The 27,368-nt window shown below is 63.5% G+C and overlaps 10 protein-coding genes across 10 annotated transcripts; 5 read left to right on the top strand and 5 right to left on the bottom strand.

The window, feature by feature from the left end:
- Positions 1 to 329: 329 nt before the first annotated feature.
- Positions 330 to 4,591, bottom strand: Q8F55_005774 (uncharacterized protein; the record flags this gene model as incomplete). Its single annotated transcript, XM_069354262.1, has 11 exons — positions 330 to 450; positions 1,354 to 1,421; positions 1,458 to 1,713; positions 1,751 to 2,344; positions 2,381 to 2,596; positions 2,636 to 2,776; positions 2,825 to 2,925; positions 3,674 to 4,042; positions 4,376 to 4,381; positions 4,444 to 4,495; positions 4,542 to 4,591. The coding sequence occupies 11 exons, from the start codon at positions 4,589 to 4,591 to the stop codon at positions 330 to 332; spliced, it is 1,974 nt and encodes a 657-aa protein (XP_069208904.1).
- A 680-nt stretch (positions 4,592 to 5,271) lies between these two features.
- On the top strand, positions 5,272 to 6,689 carry Q8F55_005773 (uncharacterized protein; the record flags this gene model as incomplete). The annotated part of the gene is made up of 7 exons (XM_069354261.1): positions 5,272 to 5,417; positions 5,451 to 5,667; positions 5,700 to 5,782; positions 5,821 to 5,936; positions 5,973 to 6,307; positions 6,343 to 6,415; positions 6,463 to 6,689. 7 exons carry the CDS (start codon positions 5,272 to 5,274, stop codon positions 6,687 to 6,689), a joined length of 1,197 nt encoding a protein of 398 aa, XP_069208903.1.
- A 27-nt stretch (positions 6,690 to 6,716) lies between these two features.
- On the bottom strand, positions 6,717 to 8,429 carry ALG2 (Alpha-1,3-mannosyltransferase-like protein; the record flags this gene model as incomplete). The annotated part of the gene is made up of 5 exons (XM_069354260.1): positions 6,717 to 7,521; positions 7,565 to 7,733; positions 7,773 to 8,177; positions 8,213 to 8,329; positions 8,375 to 8,429. 5 exons carry the CDS (start codon positions 8,427 to 8,429, stop codon positions 6,717 to 6,719), a joined length of 1,551 nt encoding a protein of 516 aa, XP_069208902.1.
- Positions 8,430 to 8,664: 235 nt separating this feature from the next.
- Positions 8,665 to 11,900, top strand: DIS3 (exosome catalytic subunit dis3; the record flags this gene model as incomplete). Its single annotated transcript, XM_069354259.1, has 6 exons — positions 8,665 to 8,797; positions 8,840 to 9,018; positions 9,065 to 9,287; positions 9,326 to 9,983; positions 10,028 to 10,518; positions 10,570 to 11,900. 6 exons carry the CDS (start codon positions 8,665 to 8,667, stop codon positions 11,898 to 11,900), a joined length of 3,015 nt encoding a protein of 1,004 aa, XP_069208901.1.
- A 207-nt stretch (positions 11,901 to 12,107) lies between these two features.
- Positions 12,108 to 13,540, top strand: Q8F55_005770 (uncharacterized protein; the record flags this gene model as incomplete). The annotated part of the gene is made up of 4 exons (XM_069354258.1): positions 12,108 to 12,219; positions 12,254 to 12,346; positions 12,381 to 12,501; positions 12,559 to 13,540. The coding sequence occupies 4 exons, from the start codon at positions 12,108 to 12,110 to the stop codon at positions 13,538 to 13,540; spliced, it is 1,308 nt and encodes a 435-aa protein (XP_069208900.1).
- A 37-nt stretch (positions 13,541 to 13,577) lies between these two features.
- On the bottom strand, positions 13,578 to 14,035 carry LCL2 (Long chronological lifespan protein 2; the record flags this gene model as incomplete). The annotated part of the gene is made up of 3 exons (XM_069354257.1): positions 13,578 to 13,701; positions 13,774 to 13,813; positions 13,849 to 14,035. 3 exons carry the CDS (start codon positions 14,033 to 14,035, stop codon positions 13,578 to 13,580), a joined length of 351 nt encoding a protein of 116 aa, XP_069208899.1.
- Positions 14,036 to 14,312: 277 nt separating this feature from the next.
- SEC10 (Exocyst complex component 5) lies at positions 14,313 to 17,576 on the top strand (the record flags this gene model as incomplete). The annotated part of the gene is made up of 6 exons (XM_069354256.1): positions 14,313 to 14,450; positions 14,489 to 14,564; positions 14,598 to 14,761; positions 14,795 to 15,453; positions 15,501 to 15,675; positions 15,714 to 17,576. The coding sequence occupies 6 exons, from the start codon at positions 14,313 to 14,315 to the stop codon at positions 17,574 to 17,576; spliced, it is 3,075 nt and encodes a 1,024-aa protein (XP_069208898.1).
- Positions 17,577 to 18,469: 893 nt separating this feature from the next.
- On the bottom strand, positions 18,470 to 21,155 carry Q8F55_005767 (uncharacterized protein; the record flags this gene model as incomplete). The annotated part of the gene is made up of 3 exons (XM_069354255.1): positions 18,470 to 19,601; positions 19,655 to 20,436; positions 21,096 to 21,155. 3 exons carry the CDS (start codon positions 21,153 to 21,155, stop codon positions 18,470 to 18,472), a joined length of 1,974 nt encoding a protein of 657 aa, XP_069208897.1.
- Positions 21,156 to 24,497: 3,342 nt separating this feature from the next.
- On the top strand, positions 24,498 to 25,818 carry Q8F55_005766 (uncharacterized protein; the record flags this gene model as incomplete). The annotated part of the gene is made up of 2 exons (XM_069354254.1): positions 24,498 to 25,661; positions 25,720 to 25,818. The coding sequence occupies 2 exons, from the start codon at positions 24,498 to 24,500 to the stop codon at positions 25,816 to 25,818; spliced, it is 1,263 nt and encodes a 420-aa protein (XP_069208896.1).
- Positions 25,819 to 26,412: 594 nt separating this feature from the next.
- Positions 26,413 to 27,321, bottom strand: CNB1 (Calcineurin subunit B; the record flags this gene model as incomplete). The annotated part of the gene is made up of 7 exons (XM_069354253.1): positions 26,413 to 26,440; positions 26,482 to 26,541; positions 26,575 to 26,630; positions 26,668 to 26,762; positions 26,801 to 26,886; positions 26,924 to 27,074; positions 27,270 to 27,321. The coding sequence occupies 7 exons, from the start codon at positions 27,319 to 27,321 to the stop codon at positions 26,413 to 26,415; spliced, it is 528 nt and encodes a 175-aa protein (XP_069208895.1).
- Between the last annotated feature and the right edge of the window lie 47 nt (positions 27,322 to 27,368).

Genomic DNA, 27,368 nt, shown 5'->3' with positions numbered 1-27,368 from the left:
AGTCGTGCACTCATGCGAACATGCTCAGTCCCAACTCTTCCCAGGCTAGACCACTCTTACCAAATGCCACTAGGCTAGCCGCAACACACTGGTTCACCGGGTTCACGCCCCATGCAAGTTGCCTGCCGCACACCTGCCGCGCGGTGCACACCGCTGCTTCACTGGACAGGAGGCACGTCCCAACACCTCGGTACCTCGCCCATATCCCCCCGTCTCCACAACCCCCAGCCAGGCTCCTCGCCAATGCTATATTCATGTAATGGTACGTGCTATACAATGCGTGCTGTCAATGCAGCTACATACATGCGACAGGGACGCACAATACCCCGCTAGTGCTCACCACCCGAGTCTGAATCAATGTTGATCGCCTGGTCCACAGTCATCCCGCTGTCCGCTCTGGCCGCCTCTGACTGCTTTCGGCGCTTCTTCTGGGGTCCCTTTGGCGCCACGCTGGGTGATACTCGGCGCTCAGCAATCCTGGCTGGCACCGGATCTGTTCGCTGCAGCTTTGCAGCCGCCAAACGTTTCTGGATCGACCTCGGGACACTCCCGGTTCTGGGAGGAGGCGAGCCGGTGGGCCCACTCAAGGTGCTGTCAGGAGACGCGGCTTGTCGCCGCCGCTCATTCTCCTTGTCGACGGCGTTTTCCTTGTCTGATGCGCTGAAGTCGGACGGAGTATTGCGCGATGAACCCGCCGAGTGGGTGGTTGGTATCATCATGCGTGGGAGGGCGCCGGCTTCGACAGCATGGTGCAGAGGTGTCGTCCCGCCTCCGCCTTCATCGCTGTGTCTGGACGGTCCCGGTGTGGAAGCAGATGACGATGCCCCCTTGTGGAGAGGATAACCACCAGGCACATGTTGAGGTATCTCGACATAGGCTTCCGTACGTTTCGGCGGCGGGGCACCTGTGCTCTGTTCGAGGTCGACCGGCTTGTACAGTTGGGAAGAGCCGCGTTTGTGCGACTTCTCTCCGCTTGAAGCACTTCCAGTCGGACTTTGTCCCGCCTTGGGCCCATCACTCTTTTCAGGTGACATTCGGAAGGGCTGAGGAGAAATCTGACGGCGGGGGGCGGAGGTCGGAAGCTGCTGTTGTGGCGAGTTTGGGGTTGCAGGTGGTGATGGTGAGAGGATAGTAGGTCGATTGTTGGCGCACGTGAGGACACCTCCCGACAGAGCTGGCGAATGATGTGACGCTGGCAACTGTCCAGCGTCATCTCCCATTGCCGTGACCGAGGTCGTAGATTCGTTCATTCCCTGTGCAGGTGCCGAGGGAACGTCGTGCAGACTATTCCACTTCGCCGTGAGGTCGTCAAGAGTCTCCGCCCAAGCCCCCCGAAGTCGCTCCGTGTCCAACCTTCTCCACACTGCATCGAGCTCCGCTGTGTAGGCCGGATCCTCTTCGTTTCGGTGGGGTGGTCCCTTCTGATCCGTCAGCATTGTCTTGGGAGATAAACTCACCCCGATGAACTGAAGCACGCTTCGCGGATCACTGAGGAGGCAACGGACGTAGTGTATGAGAAACACTCCGCAATCGGACGAGTTGGGTTGCTCAATCACTTTGGCGTCGAGGTACACGGAGTCTGACATGTCCTCGACGTCAGGGACCTCAGATTGCGGCAACTTGTCGCGCGCCTCAAACTGAAGCCAGCGCTTGAGATTGTTGCCAACGGCCTTGTGCGTTCCACCGAGCGAGTCCAGTAGGAGGATGTAGGTTCTATTGTCAGCGTCTGGTCAATGGGCTCTGTACCCACTTATCCCCCGCCAATAGGTCGCAGTCTTCACGCCTGGGCTTCTTCGCAGGCCCCTTTGGGGCTGGTGAGCCAGCCTGCTCCGTGTCCGCCTTGGTAGAGGCAGGGCGGTCCTGGGCGTAGAACGACTCTAACGTGAAAGACTTGATCGGTTGAGGTGACGGATTGTCTGGCGTTCCCTTGCGGCTGATAGTCATCTTGTCAACCTGGCTGGACACCTTTTCGATTTCTCCGTGGTCCTCATATGATTGGTCGTCAATGACATCGAGTGGGTCCTCCGAATCGACGTGCTTCGGCGGAGAGAGAGGCTGATGGTCGGGTGACTTCGACGGCGACTGCTGTCCGGTGGTGTCACTGTCTCCTGGGCGGATCACTGACCGTCGCGTGGCCCGACGCCTCGGCACCTCCGCTGGCTCTGACTCGAGTGGCGGGTCGCGCTTCTTCAGAATCCCCCGAGGGTTGAAGATGACGGCGAGGAACCAGTGCAATGACTCGTTGATGGGTACAATAACGTAGTCCTTGTCGAAGATGTTGGCCATTTTGGTCCACTTCTTCACCGAATCATACGCAGGCCATTCCCCGTCCACTGGCTTGGATCTGAAGCGTTAGGGCTAGGTCACACACAGCACGCACCCCTTGTCCTTCTTTGACAACTTGTCATAGAAGAATGAGTTGAACATGTGGACCTTGTCGCGGACCTCCGGTGGGATTGCAGAGTCGTCGTGGAGGGTAAACCGCAACCCAAAGTCCAGGAAGTTGTCATTGAGGAAGTCGCCCTCGTCGAGACGGTACTTGTCACCTTTGGTTACTTGGACGTCACTGCGGCCTTCCAATGGCCATCCAAAAAGCCTGCGCATTCAGCATTCCTCCGAGCAGATGCAGACTTACACCTCATTACGATCAGGCCGTGGTGTCTTTGCGCGAGGGGGTGGCTCGGTTTCGAGAGGTTCGTCAGAATCCGATGGATCGTTCACTCGCTCCTGTAGCCGGGTAGCACGTGTGCTGCGTCGGGCGGTGAACGGGGAGCTGCTAGCACCCGGTCAGAACTGGGAGGATTATGCTCATACGGTAACTCACAACTCCAGCTTGGTTTGCTTGGGCTCATCTGCGGGGGCTTTGCCTTTAACTTTCCGTCTATCCGCAGGCAACGGCTCGTGGTACTCCTCGGAACCTCGCCGCTGAGGCTTGCGGCCATTGTTTAGCACTTTGGTGATCATCCCGCGCCTTTCTGCGGCTTCAAATGCCTTCTGGCTTGGTCCATCCCTCGTCCTGCTCGGCCCAGCCCTTCGGCCGGATCCATCGGCGTTGAGTGGCTTCTGAAATTCGGCGTATTGGAGCTTCAGACTCTGTTCCCATTCCGAGCTGTCATTAGCTGAGGACAGACGGAGGACGTACTTGCGCTCGTACAATGTGGTGCTTTTAGGCGTCATGGTCAGCAGGAGCTTGAGGGTCTCCCGACTGGCGAAATCGTCTGGCAAGATCATGCCTCGTTTCGGCTGAACATCTGCTTGTGTGAGTTGGGCTACTGATCAGCATTTGAGCCTGCCGCACCTGACACCCATGATTCAAATGTCTTAACTGATCCAGGTGCGAGAAGCATTAGCATCATAGGAGGTTTGAGGCACCACTAGTGACGGTTGTTAGTTCAGGAAAGTTCGAAGGGCACTCACAGTCAACTGGTCGATGTCGTCCAAGCGTATTATCTCCATCGACTCCTGTTGTGTTCCTGCTGCAGCCTTTCCGAACAGCGTCAGAAAATCGGTTCCTTGGTGGAGAGTAAAAGATGGGTTGAGTATTGGCCGATCGCCACTGAAGCACAGTTCGGGTTTGATGCGGGAGCGCTCATCAGGTGGTGAGGGCCTAGACATAGCCTTTTTCGCCTTTGCAACCTGATAGTCAGACAAGGTCACGTCGAAGGGAACTCACTGCGATGGGCGCAGGCTCGGGGACGGAACCATCCTTCTTCTTCATGGCTTGTTTGGTTTTGGGCCGCCTCTCCCCCGAGCTAGCAACCTTGAACTGGCTCAGTTCGCGGCTTGCTGATACCTTTTGCGCCTTGGATGGACCAGCCTCTGGCGGCGATGAGAACTGCTCGATGTCCTCCTCATCGTCCGCCTCCGGGGAAGGGGAGATGAGACGATATTGGCCTGGCGGCTTCTTCTGGGGCGAGGCGCTCCGGCTGGTAGTGAGATCACGGGTCGAACCAGACGCACTGGGGAAGCCTGGAGAACGCTTGGTGTGCTTGTGCTCGTCCTCAGACGACTGCACTTCAAAGACATCTACTTCTGGAGGGCGCTTTCGACGCTCGCGGGAGCGCGGTACCAGGTCGTCTTTCGACATCTCGGGAGGTTGATGATGGACTTTCGGTCGCTTGGGTTGGGGTGCTTCTGCTAGTCCGTCATGCGCACGGCGTGTCGATAAAGACCTATTGTCTGGGGATCCATTCAAGCGTGATGGCGATGGGTTGCCGTGTAGGCGTGAACGTCCGGCTTTCCGTTCAGGATTGGGCTCTTGGCCGTGTGTAGAGCGACCGTGACCTTGACTGGATGAAGCTGCCGGTGCAGCGTCGACGACGAGAGTATTGCGGCCAGGTCGGAAAGGGGAAGTAGGCTTCGTCGGCGCGCTGACCTTTCGCTGTTGGTTGCATGGTTAGCAATGCTTCACCACACACGTTATCACCTAGGCGAACTACTCACCAGCTGGGTGTGCCGTCGGTCCTCTTCCTCCGCGCGCTCCTTAGCTGCCCCGCTGCCTCGGGTCAGTTGCGTCGTCCAGCACTTGCGACAGCACTTACTACTCGATCCCGAGAGTCTTGCGAGCTCCCTTCGGGTCCAATGTAGACATTGATGGGACAGGCTCGTCGAGTTCGCGACCATTCACAGGTGGGGGTTTAGATGGTGATTGCGAGTGAGTCGTCTGGTACTCCATTGGGTGGCCAGCCCGCGGGCCACCTTGGCTGCGATGATGACCACTCAGACTGGGCAACATCAGCTATAAGCACGGCTGAGTAACCCACATGCTGTATCTGGAGTGTACGCGGGTTTCACAAGAGCATGTCCTCCAGGTGTGGGATCGGCCAAGGTGGAGGGGGAAGGCAGGGCGTCCAAGGTGTCGTGAGCGAGCAGGAGGTCGTCGCGGGCGGGTGCTGTACGCGGGGTGTTTGATGAGGCCGAGCTCTATGCGCAGTGAATGCCTGACCTCGGGTGGGCGATGTGACTGGGGTATCTATCTAATGCAAGTGTCGAGAGTGGAGAGAAGAAGTGGAGAGTTTGTCAGAGTTGATGGAGAGACGCGTTCAGTTGGACATTCAACTTCGTCAACCACGGCGAGCAGCGAGCAACTGATTACAGGTTTCAATTTGCCACCGCTCGCTCGCTCGCAACAACAAGGCCAAATGTCAATTTCGTCATTGTCCACCCGCGTCGTGCGCCTCGTCCAGCCCAATCACTCACACATCGCCAACAAGCAGCGAGCTGCGAGCATCGCAGTCAACGGCGACAAGCGAAAGCTCTCATCACCAGGTCATGGCGCACGACGCCGAGCCCGAGACGGCGCAGTGGCCAACAGCGCCATTGTTCAACTTTGGCAACGCGCCCACGGCTCGCGCAACGACATCAGCGGCCGCCCTTGCCTCCTCAACCGAGGCCCTCTTCTTTCGCAGCGCGAGATGGTACGTCACCCCTAGTAACAATGCTGACGACAGGACGCCCGACTGCAGCGCCGTGCTCACCACAGCCGAGGACCACTGCCTACGCGTGTTCGGCTCGGACCTCGCGCCTTCCCTCGCGGCGCCCCAGCCCGACGCAGTGCACGCCGCCGTGTGGCACCCTGCCGCGTCAGCCAGCACGCCCGAGACGTTCTGCTTCGTCGCGAGTGTGCGCGACACGCCAGTGCGCCTCATCGACGCGGGCGACGGACGGGTGGGTCAAGCCTCCAGCTCCTCTGACGCCAGATTCGCGCCTCATACCCGATCGTGGACCACCGCGAGCGCTTTATCGCGCCGCATAGCCTCGCCTTCAATGTCGGGGCGGACAAGTGAGCTAATACAAGCCGCGATGCCCAGCTCACCCCAGGCTCTACTGTGGCTTCGAGAACGCGATCGAGGTCATCGACATCGCGAGCCCGGGGTACGACAACCACGAGCGGCTCAAGACGAACGTGACGCGGCGAGACAAGGGCGGGCAGCGGGGTGGGTTGTGGATCTGACACGCTGGGCTGACAGAAGGTATCATCTCGGCCCTCGCGTTCAGCCAGCACAGCGTGGGGAGCTACGCGGCCGGCTCGTTTGGCGGCTCGGTCGTGCTCTATGACGAGGACACGGGCGTGCGCGCCGCGGGCCACCTCGACGGCGTCGAGGGTGGAGGGGTCACGCAGCTCGCGTACCACCCGCTGGATGGCAACACGCTCTTCGTGGCCTCACGACGGTCGGACTCGATCCAGGTGTTTGACCTGAGGGATACGTCCGCGCCCGTTGCGAGGCTGGAGCGGAGCGCGAGCACCAACCAGCGCATCGAGTTCGGACTGGACCCGTGGGGGAGGTACCTCGCCTCGGGCGACGAGGTGGGTTGCAGTCGACGATTAGTCTGACCCACCAGAATGGCACGCTGCGCGTTTGGGACATCTCAGACCCCACCTTTAGCCTCCTGCTCGAGGACAAGCTTCACGAAGGTGAGAGGCTGAGGAAACCCGGAGCCGGCAACAGCCTTACACTCCAGATGCCCTCCACTCCGTCCAGCTGCACCCCTACCGCCCGCTGGTCCTCACGGCCGTGGGGTCAAGGGCGTATCTTGAAAACACCGTGGACGACGCGTCCAGCAACGCGTCGGATTCGGACAGCGACGGGAGCGACGAAGATGACGACGACGAGGCATCATCCGCTGCAGTGAGGAAGCCATTAGACACCAGGGTCGTCATGTGGGACTTTGGCGACACCACCATGTAGCATAGTCAAGATCTATAGAGTAGCTACCTATTCACTAGGCGGCGTCATGTCGGGCAGGCTAGGCAGCTGTACCCCACCGTACTGGACGGCAATGTAGAGGCCAATCAGGCCCGCAATGATAAGGGTCACGCCGTAGGCGATCAGCTTGTCGCCGATCAGGGTGTGGGGGTCGAAGCGGATCGCCTGCTTGCACGCCTTGTCCAGCTGGCGGCCGAGCGACTCGGAGCTGAAGTTGTCCTGCACGCGCTTCTTGCCGTTCTTCGCCACCTTTTCTCGGTCGGCAGTCGAGAGGGTCACGAGGTCAGCCAGCGCTGGGGCCCACTCTTCAGCCGTCGGCTCGCGGAGGAAGCCAGTTGGCGGCTCCTCGGTCGAGGCAAAGTCCACAACGGTCTCGGTCGGTCCGCCGCTATTTGCCGCGAGGACGGGCAGCCCGCAGGCCATGGCCTCGATGGGCACGATTCCAAAGTGCTCGTGGGCGGGCGTGTAGAGCAGCGCCAATGTCGACTCGCCAAGGAGGAGCGCCGAGCGCTGCGCCGTCGAGAAGTTGAGAACGAACAGCACGTCCACGCCCTTGGGTGCGGGCGACGCCGTCTGGGACGTCAAAGTGTAGTGCGTGAGGCCGAGGGAGTCGCAGAGCTTCTGGAGCTTGACGAGCGTCTCGCGGTTGTCCGGCAGCGCGTCGTCATAGCCGCCTCCGACGACGAGTCGGAGGTCTCTGGCGATTGACTTGGTGACCAGGCCGTCCTTCTTGACCTTGGCAAACGATTCGATCGCCAGAGCGACGTTCTTCTTCGCCTCGAATCGGTTGAACGACACGAGTGTGAGACGGTCACTGTTCTGTCAGTGTCCAACACAAGCTTCCTAGCACGACGTACTCGACAACAAGCTCGACGCCATCGCCGGACGCCGGCGCAGCCTTCTGGTACGCGGTGGCATCGATGGCAGGGTACACCACGCTCGGCTCGCGCTTGGAGAGTGTCCTGAACGCTGAAGCATACACCTGAGAGGTGAATTTCGAGTTTGAGAGGATCACGTCCGACTGGCCTGGGGGTGTGAGAAAGGCTACTCAATCTTCCCACGTACCAGTTGTCCATTCCTCGAGCCTGTCAATCGGCCAGCGGTACAGCCTCTTGAGCAGCGGCGCGTTCTGGCGCGAGAGGGACACATTGCCCGGGGAAGACGACGAGTCGATGACCCAGCCACCTGAGAGCAGCTTGTCGGGGAAGTGGCAGTAGAACACCACAGGCGTGCCGGTCAGAGCGCGGAGGAAGGGCACGCACACCGACTGCTGGTCGACGATGAAGACGTCAAACTTGTCGAGCGGGTAGAGGGGGTTCAGGATGCCCACTGGTCCGGGGAGCACCTGCGAGAAGAAGACGAGGAAGCTAAGCGCGATCGAGCGCAGAATAGAGAAGATGATCGTCATGGGCACCTTGGGGTGGAGGCGCTGGGGGATGCGTGAAGCGAGGACATGGACGGGGAGGGTGCCTGCGCAGTGAGCGAGAGCTGAGTACAACACTTACCATCTCGGGTCTCCTCGAAGCAGCGTGCCGGGTCGTGGCGCGACGTGAACATGACCACGTCGTGGCCCAGCTGCTTGAGGGCGACCGCCGCGTCGACCACGAGGCGCTCGGCTCCGCCTGCCGTGTCAGCGTGATGACACCGTTCAAGTCTACACCACTTACCGATGCCCAGGTCTGGGTGCACGAAGCCGATACGCAGCTTCTTGAAGTCTGCCATTGCGATGGTCTTGTTGCGATCGTTGCGACTGGCAGAAATAGACGTTGTTCGCTGTAGCGGTGAATGGTGACGCTGCCCGGTGGAGGTCTGACATTTGTCCCACGTGGCTGAAAATGGCGGGGCTGAATAAGCGGCATTCAACTTCGAGATTTCCGTTGAAGTCATCAGCGAGCTGCATCGCAAGACACATCTTGCAGTCTCTGTCATCAACTACACGACACGCTACAGCACCACCATGGCGGCAACAGTAGCAGAAGCGACGTCCTCGTCCCGCCCACAGATCACCATTCTCAAGCGGCAGCGCCAAGACCTGCCCCTCGCCCAGAACAAGTTCCTCAAGAAGACGGCGCGCGGCAAGGTCATCCAGTGTGGGTTGCTCAGAGCCTCGCGATCACAAGCTAACCCGCCAGTCCTCCGCGAGCGCTATGTCCGCGACGACATCCCATGCGGCTTCGCCGAGTGCCATCTCTGTGCCGAGTTCCCCGGCTTCCGCCCCGTCCTCCCAGCGCGGGGGTACAACCGCCACGCCAAGTTCAATAGCAAGGACGGCCACTGGCTCGTGATTGACACGAACATTGTTCTGCACCAGGTAGGTGGAGTTGTCATGTGCGCGTTTGCAACTCTGACACCCCCAGATGGACCTCCTCGCCGCTCTGCCGGCCCAGCTGCCCCTCGTCATCCCGTCGACCGTCCTCCGCGAGACGCGCCACCGTTCCCTCCCCCTCTTCAACCGCCTCCAGCAGCTCGTGCAGGACGAGGAGCGCTGTGTATGGGTCTGGTGGAATGAAGAGTGCCGTGAGACTGCCACTGCTGGCGTCGAGGAGGCGAACGAGGTTGTCAACGACCGCAACGACCGAGGTGAGCTGTGGCCTTCGTACAAGCAGCTCACACCCCAGTTATTCGCCAGACGCTTCACTTCTACCCCCAGCACATTGCCGAGTCGTCGAGCGCATCCCCACAGCTCATCCTCTTGACCGATGACAGGAGGAACCGCGAGCTGGCGTCTGCCGAGGGCCTGACCGCGACGACAACACGCGAGTACGTCGACGGCCTCCAGGGCGAGGTCCGCGACCACCTTGTCGACCTCGTCGCTGGCGGTGTTGACGCCGCCGACCCGAGCGAGCGCAGGAGTAGGAGGATCTACGACGACTACCTGCCGCAGGAGGTGCTCTCGAACGGAGTCAAGAGCGGCCGCTTCTTGGAAGGCTACTTCAACGCGAGCCAGTACAACTACCTCGAGGGCTTTGTTCGTTCCCCAAGGTTGCAAAAGAACATTTTGCTCGTGGGACGAAAGGCCATGAACCGCTCTGTGGACGGCGACCTCGTCGTTGTGGAGTTGCTCCCCGAGTCCGAGTGGAAGGCGCCCGGCGACGAGGTGCTCGACCAGGACGTTGCGCTCAAGGACGACGACGTCGAGGGTGACGAGGCTGGAGCTGTTGAGGCTGAGAAGGAAAAGGACGAAGAGATGGACGTCGAGGAGGTCAAGAAGAAGGACCCCAAGGAGATCCTGCCTACCGGTCGTGTCGTCGGTATCACTAAGCGCAACTGGCGCGCGTGAGTACTTGGGAGAGCAAGTGGGATATGTGCTGACGCCCCAGTTATGTGTGCCACATCGACCGCTCCTCGCTGTCCGAGGCGGCGCTTACCTCGCTCTCCCAGCAGACTGTGTTCGCTACTCCCGTCTCGCGCGCTCTCCCCCGTATTCGCCTGCGCACTAGGCAAGCGCCGACGCTCATCGACCAGAAGATCCTCGTCACCATCGACGGCTGGTCGACCTCGTCTCGCTACCCCGACGGCCACTTTGTCCGCGCCCTCGGAAAGGTGGAGAGCAAGGAGGCCGAGCAGGAGTCGCTCCTCCTCGAGTACGAGGTCCCGTACCGCCCCTTCGGCAAGGCCATCCTCAACTGCCTCCCCAAGGAGGGCGACAGCTGGAAGGTGCCTGTGAAGAGCGACTCGTCGCCCGAGTGGCGCGACCGCGAGGACTTGCGCGACCTCATCATCTGCAGTATCGACCCTCCTGGCTGTCAGGATATCGACGACGCGCTACATGCCAGGAAGCTGCCCAATGGTAACATTGAGGCCGGTGTCCGTGAGTTGTCGAAGTCGAAATCGCCTGCGAAGCCAACTCTGACACCCCCAGACATTGCCGATGTTTCACACTTTGTCCACGCGGACAACCCGATGGACTCGGAGGCCTCATCGCGTGGTACCACCGTCTACCTCGTCGACAAGCGCATTGACATGCTTCCCGAGCTGCTGGGTACCAACCTGTGTTCCCTGCGTCCGTTCGTCGAGCGCCTTGCCTTCTCGGTCATCTGGGAGCTCAGCCCTGAGGGCGACATTGTCAAGGTCCGCTACACCAAGTCGGTCATTGCGTCCAAGGAGGCCTTCACCTACGCCGCTGCCCAGAAGCGCAAGGACGACAAGTCGCTCAAGGACCCGCTCACCGAGGCCATTCGCCTGCTCAACAGCCTGGCTATCAAGCTCAAGGCAAAGCGTATCGCCGCTGGTGCCCTGTCACTGTCATCTCCAGAGCTCAAGATCCACCTCAACTCGACCGAGTCGACGGCTCCCATTGATGTTGAGCAGAAGGAGCAGCTCGAGACCAACTCGCTCGTCGAGGAGTTCATGCTGCTCGCCAACATCAGCGTCGCGCGCAAGATCCAGGAGGCGTACCCTGCCACTGCTGTGCTCCGTCGCCACGCGCCCCCACCACAGACCAACTTCGAGGCGCTGCAGGACATTCTGATGAAGCGCAAGGGCCTCAAGCTGGACGTGTCGAGCTCCAAGGCGCTCGCCGATTCGCTCGACCTCTGCGTTGACCCCGACCACCCCGAGTTCAACACCCTTGTGCGTATCATGGCCACGCGTTGTATGCTCGCCGCCGAATACTTTGGCGCGGGCAGTGTGTCCAAGGAGGCATACGGGCACTACGGTCTCGCGTCCGAGATCTACACGCACTTCACATCACCTATTCGTCGTTATGCCGACGTGCTGGTGCATCGCCAGCTGTCGGCCGCGATCAACTACTCGCCGCTGCACCCGTCGCTGCAGTCGAAGCAGCACGTCGAGCGCATGCTCAACGTGGTGAACAAGCGCCACCGCCTCGCGCAGATGGCGAGCCGCGCGTCGGTCGAGTTCTATGTCGGCCTCGCGCTCAAGTCGCGCACCGAGGGGACCGCGAACCACGCCGTTCGCGAGGAGGCGTTTGTGATCCGCACGTTCCGCAACGGCCTGGCCGTGTTCGTGTCCAAGCTGGGTCTCGAGGGTCTCATCACGTTTGCCAAGGACACGCACGAGTTCGACCCAGAGAACTACCTGATCCATGTGCCGCGGGGAGATGGGAGCAAGGCGACGATCGCGGTGTTTGACAGAGTGACGGTGGACATCTCGATCGAGAAGGACGCGAATACGCAGCGTGGCAAGGTGGTCATGACGCTGGTGGAGCCGGTTAGCTCTGTGGGGCTGTAGTAGGCGGAGCGGGTCTAGATGCATCGTGTATTTGTATGGGTCGGGATGAGTCAAGTGGTGTAGCAAGTGGTGTAGCTGAGTGCGCGAGTGCGCTCGCCTCGTCGTCTCGGCCAGTGCCCGCCATCGCCGTCGCCACCTCCACATTTATCGCCACCAAAAGTTGAACCTCCACTTTCGACATCGCTCTGACTCACACCCACTCCAACAATGTCGGCACCACCCCCAGACGCAAGCGCGGACCCAGACGACTACCCGCTAACGCTGGACGAGTACGCGCGCTACGGGCGGCAGATGATGATGCCCGAGTGGGGCCTGCCGGGTGGGTTGGCCCGCCGTTCCCAGCTAACCCGCAGGCCAGCTCGCGCTCAAGCAGGCGCGCGTCGCCGTCATCGGCGCCGGCGGGCTCGGCTGCCCACTCCTGCAGTACCTCGCGGCCGCGGGCGTCGGTGAGCTCCACCCCGTGGCGCGAGCTGACTGTAGGCCACATCAGCATCTTCGACCACGACACGGTCGCCGCGAGCAACTTGCACAGGCAGGTGCTGCACACGACCGAGCGGGTCGGCATGAACAAGGCGCTCTCGGCCTGCGTGGCGCTCGCAGCGTGCGTGACATCAGTTCGGAAGGCACAGCGCGCTCGCTAACGGTCGCGCACTCGCAGGCTCAACCCCCACGTGCAGCTCGCGCCGCGCCCCGAGCCCGTCCTCCCCTCCACTGCGCTCTCCCAGCTCGCCGGCCACGACATCGTGGTCGACTGCACCGACCGCCCGTTCACGCGCTACCTCGCCAACGACGCGGCCGTGCGCCTCGGCCTCCCGCTCGTGTCGGGCGCGGCGATCGCGAGCGCGGGCCAGTGGGCCGTGTACGGCGGCGTGCGGGGTGGCGGCGACGGCACCGCCGCCCGCCGCGCGTGCTACCGCTGCCTGTGGCCCCGCGTCGTGGGCGACCCCGGCAGCTGTGCCGATAACGGCGTGTGGGGCCCGGTCGTTGGGCTCGTCGGGACGGCCATGGCGAGCGAGGTGATCAAGCTTGTTGTGGGGAGGGGGGACGACCAGCCGCTGTTGCATTTGCTGCACCTCGGCGGCGCGCCCCTCGTCCGCAGCGTCAAGATGCGCGGCCCGAGTGTCAAGTGTATTGCGTGCGGGCCGGACGCGAGCATCACCGACGACCTCGACGCGGTCGGGTACGATGCGTTCTGTGGCGCTGGGCCGGTGCAGGACGAGGCGACGGGCTTGGTCGCTGGCGGGGCTGGCGAGCGCATCGGGGTCAAGGTGGGTGAGGCCGACGCCGTAGCTGACGCGGCCAGGACCTCGCGCCGCTGCTCGCGTCGCCCGACGCCGACGTCGTGCTCGTCGACACACGACCACCAGCCGAGTTCGGCATCTGCGCACTACCTCACTCGACGAGTATGCCCCCCGCCGCCACCCCCGCTGACCCCAGACATCCCGCTCCAGACCATCCTCGCCACGCCCGACTCGGTCCCCGCCGCCCCCGACGTCCTCTTCATCTGCCGCCGCGGCAACGACAGCCAGATCGCAGCCGCACGCCTGCGCACCGTCCGGCCTGACGCCCACGTCCGCGACGTACGCGGCGGGCTCACCGCCTGGAGCCGAGACGTGGACCCCAAGTTCCCCGTCTACTAGCCTGCCTCCTCCATCACCATCTATACCCTGCATGCATCTAGATGCCTCGCGCGTAGCGCACCGCCTCGTCGCACGAGCTGTCCCCGCGCACGCAGAGGAAGGGCGGGCCCTCGCCCTCGTCGCGCGGCCGGTCGTCGGGGAGCACGCACTTGATGTCCTCGCTGGGCGTGAGCGGGGCATTGCGCACGACTCACGGGTAGGGGCACGGGCAGTCGGCCGGCGTCGGCACGCACGTCAGGCTTCCGGGGCAGACGTAGCCCGCGCGGCAGGACACTGGGGTCAGTGGATCTCTTGTCGCGACTACACACCGGCGTGCAGCTCGTTCCACCCCTTGTGCTCGCGCTGCGGGCCCCGCTGCTGCTGCTGCTGCTGCTGCTCCTGGCGCTGCTGGCCGAACCCGCCGCCGTGGAACGCCTGCTGGAAGAAGTTGCCGAACTGGGCCGCGACCTGCAGTGGGAGGAGAAGCGCGAGCGCGAGGAGCACTAGCCGGGTCATTGTGGTGTGTCGGCAAGAAAGAGATGATGACTGTCCAACTTCTTGTTGTCGCGAGCCACGTCGCGACTGACATTACGGCCGTGCCTGAAGCCACGGGCTGATTACAAAATAATCGTAATGGGATTAGAACGTGCCTTGTTTTGATTTGAATCGCTTGCTGTTTACCACCAACGTCACACCCACGCGACGGTGGTCGACATCGGCATCGACACCCGCAACGTACGTTCACGACCACTCCATCGACAACAACCCAGCCCCCCCCCCCCCACCCCGCGCCATGAGCGCATCTCCAGCATCATCCACGCCGCCGCCCAGGCGGCCGGCAAAGCGCAACACGCTGCAGGCCAAGCCGCCAGACACGCCGCCGCGGCGCGACCCGGCCATCCAGAAGGCGCTCCAGCTCTCGACGTTCAAGGTGGGTGCCGCGGGCAGGCGGGCAGCACTGACGGGCAGGACGGGTACTCGACCGAGGAGTTTATGAGCACGCTGAGCGAGAAGCTCGTGGCCGAGTCCAAGGCGACACCAGGGCGTGAGTCGTACCCCGTCGCCCCGCTGACCGCAGCCTTCAACCCCACCCCGTTCATGCAGACGTTCTCGCCGTCCCTCGACGCGCTGCTCGCGCTCCGGTCCCAGGTCGGCGAGCAGACAAAGGCCATGGAGAGCGAGGTGCGCCGCGCCCACCGCGAGTACGGCAAGCGGCTGCGCGAGCTCGACGGGGGCTTCGAGGTGGGTAGGGTGTTTGGGTCGAGCTGACGGCAGGCCGTGGGCAACTCGTTCTCGACGCTCGAGGGCAAGATCAACGACGTCGGCCGCACCGCCGCAAGAATAGGCGAGCAGCTCGAGTCGCTGCACCAGACGCGGTCGACCGCACAGGCCACGTCCATGCTGCTCAGCTACTACTTTTCTCTGGTGCAGTTTACGAGCGTGACGCAGGAGGAGGGCACGCCGTCGCCGCTCGAGTCGCTGTACTCTACGCGCAACTCGCGCGAGGGGCGCGCGCGCTTAGCCGTCGTTCTGCGCCGGCTCATGTCGGTGGCCAAGGACGTGGCGGACAATGCGGCGGCGGCGCTCGACGACGCCGACGCGGCCGACAACGCCGCCGACGACGCGAGCAAGCACCAGGCGCATCGCAAGGCCGTCAAGGCGCGCGCTGAGAAGGAGCGCGCCGATCGCGTGCGCGACGAGGTCGAAAAGTACTGCGAGAAGTTTGAGAAGGAGGTGCTCCGCCTCTTCGACCGGAGCTACAGAAAGGGCGACCCGAGGATGATGGGGCACTGCGCAAAGGTGCTCCAGGACTTTAACGGCGGCAAGTCGTGCGTGCAGATCTACGTCAACCAGCACGACTTTTTCATCCAGAAGGACAATGGGTCGAGTGTGCGCGAGGATGTCGACGCGGATGTCGACGGGGTGGCGGATATGTGAGTGGCTAGGCCGGCAACGAAGGACGCGCAGCTGACACCCCCAGCTGGTCCTCGATCGGCGACCCAGACGCCCCGCCACCGACGGTCGAAGGCGGCCTCCAGACCCTCTTCGCCGAGATCCGCACCACCGTCAGCCAGGAGGCCCAGATCGTGCGCGCCGTCTTCCCCAACCCCATCGCCGTCATGCAGGTGTTCCTCGAGCGTGTGTTCGGCCAGGTGGTGAGTAGCTCGCGCACGACTTCCACTCACGCCGCCAGATCCAACAGCGCATCGAGTCCCTCGTGTCCCGTGCCTCGGGCATCTCCACCCTCGCCATGCTCCGTATCTTACAACTCTCGCACGTCATGTGCACGACGCTTGTCGACGACCTCAAGGCGTACGACGTGACCCTCGGCAACCAGCCGTCCCGCGCCTCCAAGGTGGCGGCTGACAGCAACTCGGGTCCCCTGGCAGCGCTGCTGGACCAGTCGCTGCAGGAGATCTTTGTTCCGTGGCTCGAGGGCTCGCGGTACTTGGATATTGAGACCAAGAACCTCGTCGAGCTGTACGGCGGCCTGCTCGCCAGGTTCTCGGCCTACCATGAGGCTGTGGCCAAGGTCAAGCCGACCAACCTGCTCGACCGTGTCGTCAACACTATGCCCGGCTCGGTGGCACCCAATGCCTTCCACACGGCGACGGCGGCAATGGCGCGCTACGGCAACATGCTGTCGTCGTCGGCCACCTCTGTCCTCCCGGGTAACAGCAACCGCCCGGCTGTCCCCTCGCGATCAAACGCACGCCTCAGCATCCAGGGCGGCAATGGCAGCCTGACACCGACCAACGGCCCGTCACGGCAGGGCAGCCTGCGCGAGGACCCCGACGACGAGAGAAGATTAGAGGCCGACGGGCACGTGTCGATCGGCATGGCTGAGCGCATGCTGCGCTGGCATGCCGAGGCCGTGGGGCGAGTGGTCGAGCTGAGCGCGTCGGCCGACGTCGGAAAGAACTCGTTTGCGCTGTCAAAGGTGCTCGCCGAGGCCATTGGACGGTCGTACATCGGCACCGCCCTCGACTCTGTCCAGGCCCGCCTCGATCAGCAGGAGAGCAAGAATGAGCCCGATCTCACCGCGCTCACCGTCCTGCACCCTGTCGACCTCGTGTGCCACCTCTTCCAGCGATACGCGTCAACGGCGCTCATCCCGCTGACGGGCCCCACCACGGCTGTGCGGCGCGAGATCACGGCGTTCAACCAGCACAACGTCATGCACATTGAGGGCAAGACGAACGAGATTATCCAAAAGGCGATCGACCTCATCGTGAGCTGGCTCACGACGCTGCTGCAGAAGCAGAAGAAGACCGACTACAAGCCCAAGGACGACGACTGGCGCGGCAACACGGAGCCGTGCGTCCTCTCGTGCGAGTTCCTCGGCAAGGTCAAGGACATTGTCGACGAGAGCATGAGCGGCAAGAACGCCGAGGCGGTGCTGACCGAGGTCGGCGTCGCGTTCCACGCGCTCCTGCTCGACCACTACAAAAAGTACCCGATCAACCAGGTGGGCGGCATCATGCTGTCCAAGGACCTGGCGTCGTACCAGGAGGCGATTGTGCAGTATGGCATCCCGCCGCTCAACGACCGCTTCGACATGCTCCGCCAGCTGGGCAACAGCTTCTTCATCACAAAGCCCGACGAGCTGCGCAGCTACCTCACCGAGCCGTCGTCGCACCTCGGGCGCATCGACATGCGCCTGCTGCGCCCGTACCTCGAGAAGCGGTCCGACTGGTCGACCGTGTCGCGGTCGATGGCGCTCGACGACCCCGCGGCGTTTGGCGACAGCCCGTCCGCCAGCGGCGCAGCCACGCCCGCCGCCGCACGCAGGGCGCACAACCGCCTGAGCGCGATGACGGGCGGGCTGACGGGCGTCGCCGGTGCACAGATGGCGCGTATCTGGGACGGCCTGCGCGACTATGACAGCGACCACCAGAACGGCGAGACGCGCAAAGACAAGGAGGGCGGCAGCCCCAACCTGCCGCCGTCGGCGTTCGCACGCCAGCCCTCGGGCTCGTCGGCGCAGCAGCAGCAGCAGCAGCAGCAGCGCACACCGGCCCGAAACATGGCCCACATGTACCTGCCCATGCGATGATACCTTGTAGACGCTATGTAATGATCATGTCGCGTGAGGTGGGCGGCGCGGCGCGGCGCGATCGGCGCCAGCAGCGGGTGCGCGGGTGATTGCATTAATGCTCGGAGCCAAGATTACGCATGGCTGCTACCGTGGCTGCTACCAAATGACAGGGGCTGCTTGAGCTGCTTCCCACCCACACCTGGGCCGGATTCACATGTTTCCACCTCGGCGCACTCGGCGACCTTGGCGCAGGCTTGGCTGCCTGGGCGTCGGCCTCGGCGTGATTTTACTCTGCTGCGACAGGGGCAGGCAGGCAGCTGCTAGGAGCAAGCAGCAGCCAAACCCAAAGCCCACTGCATGTCGTCACTAAGGGCCGCATTCATCACCCTAAACCTGCAACCTGCTGCGGCTTGCCTGACCCAACAGCACCGCCTCTGGATGCAAAAAAATAACACAAAACATGATCCACCGCAGTCATTGATTCAGCCTGCGTCACGTCAGTGGCACTTGGCCAACACTGCCACCCGCAGCAACCTCTAGGATATCGCAATGCATGATGCAACAAGTGCAGCCGGCCATATGGCGAGGCGTGGGTGTGGGTTGGCTCAGCCGGTGTCCCATGTGCGGGGTAGGTAGTAGGTAGGTAACGTCTTTATCAAACTCTATCAAGGGGGGTTGTTTGTGTAAAGCGCTACGCGCGCCTGCGCGGCTTGCTGGTACTGCCGCAGCTACTTGTTTTGGCGCGAGGAAGCAGGGTCCGTTCGTTACGATCCGTGATGAGTATATGCGGCGTGAAGAAATTGGGAACAAGGATGCGCTGGAGGGGGGGGGTGGGCGCGTGGAATGATGTTGGGTGCTGGTGGGTGGTGCCACGCGCGCCATCCATGAGGAGAGGGAGGTCTAGGTATCGTTTAGCAACCGCCAAACGTGTTTTTGGGGTACGTGTTGCCGGCAGCCGTCCAAGTTGTGAGGTTGGCGTTGCTGTAGGCATTGATATGCCTGTTGATGTAATCGGCCGTAGGACGCTCCTCGGGGTCGCAGCCGACGCTGCCTCCCTCCTTCTGGTAGGCACGGATGTAGTCGATGCGCATCTCGTTGGGGAAGATCATGTCGTTGAAACGAACCAAGTCGAAGTTGTTGGACATGCCCAGGTTGAAAATGAGCGCCATGGGCTCCTCGGAGATGAGACGCTGGCCAATCTCGACACGGGGGTTGGGGCCGACAGACGAGGGGTACATCTGCCACGCCGGCTTGCCCTGGTTGATCCAACCAACGTAACCCTTCGAACGGTCCGTGAGATCGGCCGACCACTCGACACCGAACGTGCGGAACTCGCCCGAGACGTTGGCGTAGACGGCATTGTCGACGTACGACACACCCGACACGGCCTCCTGGTACACACCACCAAGGTACGAGTTGAAGTGGGTGACGGCCGGGTCCCAGATCTTGGTCGACTTTGTGCTGTTGTCGTACTGGTAGTAGTCGTCGAACGGCGCAAACTGGGCCGACTGCGACATGGCACCCTTTTCGACTCGGGGGTCAATCTGGGCCTCAATGATATCGATTTCGACGGCACCGCGGCCAACACCGGGAGGGCCTGGGTGGTCGGCGCCAGGGCAGGGGCACGAGGGCAAGCGCTGGCCGGGGAGGTATGACAGCGAGCCGCCATAGTTGTTTTGGTCACCCGTGTTGAGGGCAGCCAGTGGGCCAGTGCCGTTGCCCGTGGCGTACGTCTGGTTGGGCATGATTCCAACATCGCACGACGAGTACGAGTAGGGCCAGAGACCGTCGTTGGTGGCACCGTAGCCTGGGCGGCCAAGGTTGCCCATGGTCCAGATACCCGGCCAGAAACCAGAGACGTCGTTGACACCGGGGAGCGAAGCGCTGACCTCGATGTACGCGTTCTTGAAAAAGCAGAGCTGGTTCCACGACTGGACCATGCCCGACTTGAACATGAGGTTGTGGATGGGCTGCTGGGTCAAGGTGATGACCATGTGGCCGTCCCTGGTGGTGACAGTTCCGGGGTCGTACCATTCCAAATCGCTGCGAATGTCAGTGGTCTGTGTGGCCCCCGCGCGCGCGCGCTAGTCACTCACTTGGTGGGCCAGTAGTGAATGTCAACGGCGGTGAAGAAGGGGTCGTCGCCAGGGTAGAAGGTGCGTCCAGGCTTGGTAAACTCGTCCGAGAACACCAGGTTCCACGTCGCGCCCGAGTCGTCAAAGGGACTGTTCCAGACCTTCTTGTCCTCTGGTGTGTCGGGGTCGATCATCTGGGGGAACCCAGTAAGCTCTGGGTACTGGCCCGAGCCGTTGATACCGCCGAGGTTGTAGCCGGCAGTGTTGCCACCGTTCGAGTTCTCATTGTCGCGGTAGTAGTTGATGATGGGGTAGCCCGCGAACAGCATGACGAAACCGGCCAGCAGCACGAACAGAGTGAGGGCGTTGGACCATCCACGCCATGATGAGAAGACGAAGGGCGCCGACAGATCCTTGCGGTCGGCGGCGGTGAACGTGTGCAGCTTGTCGTCAATCTCCTCGTCGTGGTCATAGCTGTGGGCGCCGGGAGCGGCTCCACGCAGTGCTACAGATTCTGGTGAGACGCCGGGGGTAAATCTGTTGGCGTGACTGGCCGACGACGAGGCCGGCGAGAGATTGGCCGTTGGCCCATAGCGGGCGTTGGTGGCCGAGCTGAATGAAGAAGGGGGCATGCCAGGCTGCTGGTTGCCGGCAGATGGGCCGTATCGGGCGCTGGGGGATTGGTCGTAAGAGGACGCGAGCGAGGCCTCCGAGTTGCGGTTTTGTTCAGCGAGACGGCTGTATGCGCCGGCGGGGGTCTGAGCGGCGGCGAGAAGCGGTGCCGATTGAGTAGACGGACCAAACTGATGATCGCGAGAGGGCATACGTGGCGAGCGGAGCGTGGGGATGTGGGTTGTCGGATTTGCGATAACGGTTGCGAGGGGGTGTGGGATGATGCGGTGGGCGAGTGGGAACGCGGTTGGTGTGTTTGGGCGACGGGCGGGAAAATGACAAGTAGTGTGATTCAAAGTCGAGTGGAGAGATGCAAAATGCGATGTAGAGAGAATGAGGTGGCGGGGGAATGCGTCAGTGTATGCGTGGTGAAACACGGACCCAGAGAGAGAGAAAGAAAGAGAAGGGAGGAGTCAAGGAGCGAGGGAGAGGGAGAGGGAGCGAGTGTGAGGGTAGGGAGAGAATGAGGGGGGCGGCTTGGGCGAGATCATGTGTAGGCAGTGGGCACCAACACAGACTGCGCCAGGCGCGCGCACGCCAGGATGCAATCCAACACAGCCAGTGTCTATAGTTGACGGCTGTCGCCTCCCCCCCCCCCGCCCCCAGCGCCAGTGCCAGGATTGCAGTAGCCCACAGGCCTCCTTGTATCTCTTAACCGGGGGCGGGGTTGATGGCGCAGGTGGGTATAAAGGGACGCGGTTGTCGCGCTGGCGCTTGTGCTTTTCGCTGGCCGCGGCGCGTGCACGCGCGCGCGCGTGCATGCAGTGGTCGTCGTTGGTACTGTACTCACAATCTTTGGCGCAGTGAAACCTCCACTCTTCCTTGAGCCTTGGTTGCGTTGCTTGAACATGTCGATGAGGAAACGAGAAGTTGTCTCCAAGGCGGGAGACGATGGTGGTGGTGGTGCAGCAGCGGCGGTAGTGGCTACGGTGGTGGTAGCGCTACGGCGGCGGCGGCGGATACAGCAGCGGTTCCAGCGGCAGCGGAGGCAAGCTACAGACCAGACGACGAGATTGAGTGTACGCAGCAGGAGGAGGGGGGGGGAGGGGGAGCAGCAGCAGCAGCGACTATGTGACGACGGGAAGGTTGGGTCGATACAGGCAGGCTGGAGGAGGCGGCGGCGGGGCGCGAGAGGCAGAGAGAGGCTGTAGTCGCTCGCGTGGTTTGAGGGGGGGCAGGCGTCCGACGGGAAGAGGCACCAGTGCTGGCTGGCAGGTGGTGACGCTCGCTGGCAGTGTTGGGTTGATGACTGCTGCGGGCGCTGGGAGCGAGGCGAGATGAGGCTCCAAGACAACGAGGCCCGAGCTTGGCGAAAACTGCGCAGAGGGGGAAGGGGGGGAAGGCGAGGGAAGGCGGCAGGCGGCACGGCGCGGGGGGGGGACAAAGTGCTTGGTTTAGGCCGAGAGCTTGTTTGGAGCAGACCACAGGCAGGAGCACTGTGGGTACTAAGGGAAATTGAATCCCAGAGGATCGGGGTGCAGGGGCAGGTGATGAGAGGCCAGTGATGGGACGCGAGGTACAGCACAAGAAAAAAAAAATGACACCTCGAGGACTGGTGCAGGGAAACTGAGGGTGCCGATGGGAAGAGGGCAAGGCTGTGCGCTGTGCGCGCGTGCGACCGTGTGTGTCGAGGTGTGAGTGAGGCGGTTTGCGCGTTTCTGGCGGCCTGAAAGAATGGACAATACGGGACGAGTAGAATGGCCCCGGGGGTGATGGGAGGGGGAGAGGGGCCGGGGCGATGAAGAGGCGGCGGCGTGGTGGTGGTGGCGGCGGCGCTGTCTGCCTGGCTCGGGGCGGTGGGGGCCGTCGTCGTCGTCGTCGTTTGCTCTGTTGGGTGCTGCTGCGCGCTGCTGGCTGAATGATGCTCGCTGCCATTGTCGTGCGTCACGTTTTGGTGCACTTTGCCTCCGCCTCTGGTCTCGGGCCGCCTCGCTGCTCCAGGGACGTGTTGAGGGTGGCCCCAGGGAAAAGGAACCAGCCAATGTGCCCTGATGGGCTACGCGTTGAGCATCAACCCCCAGCCCCAGCCAGCCCACCTTGCCTTGCTCGCCTTCCCTCGTCACTGCACCACCCACCCACTCGCTTACCACCTTGCTCGCTCCCCCCTCCCCCCTCTGCACAGGAACAGGCCAGTTTCAATCCCAAACTAAAGTCGGGTGGGCAGCTCCAAGTCGGCGACGAGCACTGCCGCGCCGAGATCCCCTCATGTCCTGTCCATGCAATGACATCGGCGTGCGTACTACGGCAAGACTGCCACCCGCCGCACCTCGTTTCATACCGCGCCTGCCCAGAGTCGTCGTACATTGTCGCTCGCCGAGCCCGGCGCCGTCGGCCGTCGGCAGTCGAGCAAGCCAAGGAAAACGAGTCGCCGACGACGCCTTGCCTGAGCAGTGGGCCGGCCGCGACTCTGTGGCGGCGGCGGGTGCACCCTGCGCCGCGCGCCGCCGCGTGCGTCGCCATTCTTCCCTCCTGTGCAGGCTAGCCGTGCTTTCTTTGGCGCGTCGCGTCGCCCCGCTGTCCTGAGCTGCAGCCTGAGCGCGTCGGACAACCTAGTGCGGGCCACCCGGCGCCACCCTCGGCGCTGGGCCGAGGGAGGTGGGCGTGGGTGCGTGGCCTCGCGGTCGCCGGCTGGCGTGCAAACATGCAAACAGCATAGCCCAGCAAGGCCAGCAATAGCCTAATCCAGGTGCTAGCAACATCAAATTGGCGTCGGCGCGGCCGGCGCGCGCGTGCCACCCTCCGCGTGCCCCGGAGACTGAGGCAAAGGGAGGGAGCCAGCCTCGATCTCGCTGGCATGCATGGTGCGGCACCAGTGTGACGGGCCACTTGTCACTGGTCACTGGTCACTGGGGCATCGTGAAACACCGATTAGGCCACGCCGCGGCGACTAGAACAAGCATCTGGGCGGGCTGCTGGCAGCGCTGGGCGAGCAAGCGCCGCGAGCATACGCCGCGTGGCGGTGTAAAGGACGGCGTCGGTGATGGGGCTGGGGCTGGTTACTGGATGCGGGCGGGCCGGCGACGCGACGTGCTGCGCTGCGCGCGCCGACGCGCCTGCATTCCGCCTGCATTCCCCGTGCCGTTGCACTCGCATTCCAGCATTGCGGCCGTGTCAATTCCAGCTTTCCAGCCGTCGCACACGCACACGCGGGACGAGTGACGATCCCGAGGCCGCCGCCATTCTGCTCTGTTCCAGTGGCGTGGCACCTTCCTGGCGGCGGTCCCGCTCGAGCCGGCGAGCCAGCGAGCGAGCGAGCGAGCCAGCGTCACGCAGCCGCGCCGACTCATGTGCCGGCCATGCTGCATCGTCCCTGGTGCCACACTATACTGCTCGCAATGTCCACCCGCGGCGGCGCCCTGCCCGCTGCCTGCAAGGTCACCCTCCCGCCCTGGGCGCTGCGGTCTGTACCGTATGAAACTGGCGGGCGGCGGGGCGGCGGGACGAGCGGCCAGTGCGAGTGTGCGATCGTGCTGTCGTTGCTGCTGCTGCAGATTGCGCGCCGCACCCCGCCACGCCGCCGCGACGCGTCGAATGCCTTTGTCGAGGACGCGAGGACGAGGCCCGCGCGGCGCCACCGTGCAAAAGCCTGGCCACGACGTGTGCTGCAGCACGCAGCAGCTCGCTCCTGCGTTAGCCATCTACCTGGGCCTAGCTGGGTCTGGTCGGAAGTGACGGGCCCCTGGGCAGTGTGGCTCACCTGTGGCGGGTCCCTGGGACCCCCGGGCCGTCCCTGCCGTTTCCGTGTGGCACGCGGCTGGCTTCCGGCTGGCGGCGGCTGGCGGCATGACGCTGGCTGGCTCGTACTTGTTCGTTCTCGTTGCAGCAAGTGCGCCGGGGCACGGTGCTCTCGACGTTTCAAGCCAGCCAGGACAGGATGAGGGCAGGTGGGAGGCCAGTGGGGACGAGCGCAGCACGCAGCAAGCATCCTGTTCTCGTTGGTCGCATTGACTCTTTCTCCTCAACATACACGACGTCCGACTCGACGACGCGACGACGACAACGACGCTGACCCCAGCACCTACGCTCCTTACTCGACGCTCATTACTTTACCGCCTGGCTCGTGCTGCCTGCTACCTCCCAGCCCGATCCCCATCGCACGACTAATACCACACCATTGATCCCTAGCGAGCCGACGACGCCCACGACACCCCCGACGGCACCACCCCCACGACCCCCGCCCCCCCCCCCCCTCATGTCCGCCCGCATCCCCCAGCTGTACAACCCGCCCCGGGCGGCGGCGCGGCGTGTCCCGCCGCCGACCGACGTGCCCGAGGCCGTCAACCCCTTTGCGTCGACCGAGGCGCTCGTGCCGCAGCGCGGCGCTCCCCCGTCAGGCAGCAGCGGCGGCCTCGCGCCGCCCGTGACCGACGCCGAGCTCAACCGCAACAGCGCCAACCTGTCCTCCATCGGCGACCTGTTCATGGGCGGCGACAGCGACGACGAGGAGACGATGGCGCCGCCCAAGCACTCGGGCAGGGCACGGTCCAACACCATCGAGGGGCGGTACGCGACCGTCGACCGCGCGGCGCTGCACGCGCGCGTGCGCAGCCTCGAGGGCAGCGTCGACGGGTCAGACTACGACGACGGCGACGGCGACGAGCACGACCGCGACGAGCGCCGCACGACCATCAGCTCGGGCGCGCGCATCAGCTTCAACGGCGCGTCGCAGGCCCGTGCGGTTGTCCAGCCGGCGCGCAACAAGTCGATCTTGCGGCGCGCGGGGGATGAGCCGCGCGCCGAGGGCCAGCGAGGCCAGGTGCAGTTCCAGGCGCCGGCCCAGCAGCAGTACGCGCCCGGCGCCCAGCCAGCCGGCGCTCAGTCACCCCGCGCCCCCGTCGTCATCAACTTCCCCACGCCCAACCTCGCCTCGCCGCCGACGCCGACGACGCCGACGCGCGGCAGCCCTCGCGGCGCGGCGCCGCCCCTGGCCCAGCCCAAGCCCGAGCGCCCGACGGTCAACGTGCTCGCCGCGCCGCTCTCCCACCCGCCGATCTCGCCTATGCTCGCGGCGCCCCCGCGCGCCGTCATCTCGCCGCTGACCCCACCCGCCTCGCCCGGAATCCAGGCGTTCGACCAGCTGCGCGACAAGCACGCGGCCTTCCGCGAGGGCGAGGACGAGGTCTTCACGCCCTTCTCGCCGCGCGCGCGCCAGGCCGGGCCCCGGGTGCGCGCTGCGCCGGGCAAGAGCGGCCTCGCGGCCCGCATGTCCCGCCCGTTCACGATGGGCCCGGTCGACTTTTGGAAGCGCTTCTCGACCGCCGGCCACCTCGCCCGGCATGACAAGGAGAGCCAGTGGATCTCGGACCATAAGCGCAGCATCTTTAGAAACCCCTACTTTACGTTCCCCCTCATCATTGTGAGTAGCCCCGCCGCGCGACAGCCCGCACCCGAGACAGCCCGCTCACCACGCCCAGTCCCTCCTCGCCGTCGGCGCAGTCATCGCCTTTGTCATCATCAAGCTCCACAACCAGCCCTCACTAGGCCAGGCCCCAGTGCCCGCCGCCTCGTCCTAGGCGCTTACCCCCGCCCGCTCGCTCGCATCTGCCACCCATCGCGCCCATCGCCCCGCCCCGCCACGCCACGCACGCACGCCATGTTGTCCCCATTCATCACTGTTGAGCAGGCTCTAGATTCCATCAAAGCACAAAGCACGTCTGGTACCTGCCTGCCCATTGTCCCATTCATACCACTTTGCACTGTCCATGTCCATGCCACGAGCTCGATCAATGGGTGGGGGGCGGGGGGGGGGCGTGCCGCGCGGGTAGTGTCAGCGCCAAGCGCCGATTGGGCCGTGAGCAGTCGTCGTGAGCACTCGCCGTTAGCATGTCAGCAATCGCCGTTAGCCTGCTGGTCAGTGATTCCGAGCCTTAGTCCAGGACTCGACGACGCTGCGACACTCCCGACACCCCGCGACACGACGGGTTAGTCGCCGTCGCTAGCCCTAGCCCCCGTCGCGCCCGTCGCGCCCGCCGTGACTTCGCCGTCACTGTCCTCCGCCCCACACGGCTTCCCCACAACTGCCCCCCGCCCCTCCCCTCCACCCCCCCGCGCTGTACACATTATGCAGACGCCTGCACGGGTATATAATCGTGTCGTGTCGCTCCTACTCAGAACAGGTCCTCGAGGGTCATTTGCCTGGGCGTGGGTTAGCTGTGCTGCTATTTCTGTAAACCCACTTGACAATGTCTGTGCTCGCGACCATGTCTGTAAACTCCTCGAACGAGAGCTTGCCGTCGCTGGGGTCAGCTCGGTCGTCACCCCGCACCCACCCGTCCTTGTCCGCCTCCATGATCGTCTTGTCGACAATCTGCTGCAGCTGCTGGTCCTGCGCCGTCAGCTCGCCCCACCCCCGCCCCACCCACCTTGAGGTTGTTGCCCACCATCTGCTTGAGCACGAGGTACAGCTCGCCGTTCGAGATGTACCCGTCGCGGTCCATGTCGTAGACCTTGAACGCGACTGGGGCGGGTCAGCGGCGCCAGCCAGAGGCAACTCACATCGCAGCTTCTCGTCGCGCCCGCCCTTGCTGCTGAACGCACTCAGGCCGCCGACAAACTCCTGAAAGTCGACCGTGCCGCTTCCACTGGGCCGTCAGCACTAACCCTCGAGCCGCGCCGCACTCCTCGTCAAAGATGGCAATCATGCGGTGCGCGAGCGGGTTGTTGGCAATCTGCGGGATCTGCAGAAACTCGTCCTTGTCGATAGAGCCCGAGCCGTCCTTGTCCAGCTTCATGAAGCGCTTCTTGAGGCGCAGGAGCTCGGGTGCGGAGACTGTAGGGGGTACGTGGGCGTGAGGGCGAGAGTCGCGGCGTGGGCACAGTCAGGCGAGCGGGAGGGGGCGAGGGCGGCGTTGGTGCGCGAGCGGGCAACGGGACAGGCCAACGGCAAGGCAGCGGTGCACACGGCAGTAACAAACAGCGAAGGCACAGCGTCAGCGTCCGTCAACCGCCCAGCAGCAACACGCACAGTTCGAGTTCTTCTCGAGGTTTGAGAACACGCTCGACTCGGCCTGGCCCATGGTGTGTGGCGCGTGGGGGTGGGGTGATTAGGTGAGGTGAGGGGGGT

This window comes from Vanrija albida, assembly GCF_041260175.1.
Source record: "Vanrija albida strain AlHP1 chromosome Unknown contig_4, whole genome shotgun sequence".
In the NCBI taxonomy this organism is placed as follows: Eukaryota; Fungi; Basidiomycota; class Tremellomycetes; order Trichosporonales; family Trichosporonaceae; genus Vanrija; species Vanrija albida.
This window is presented reverse-complemented; position numbering and strand designations above follow the sequence as displayed.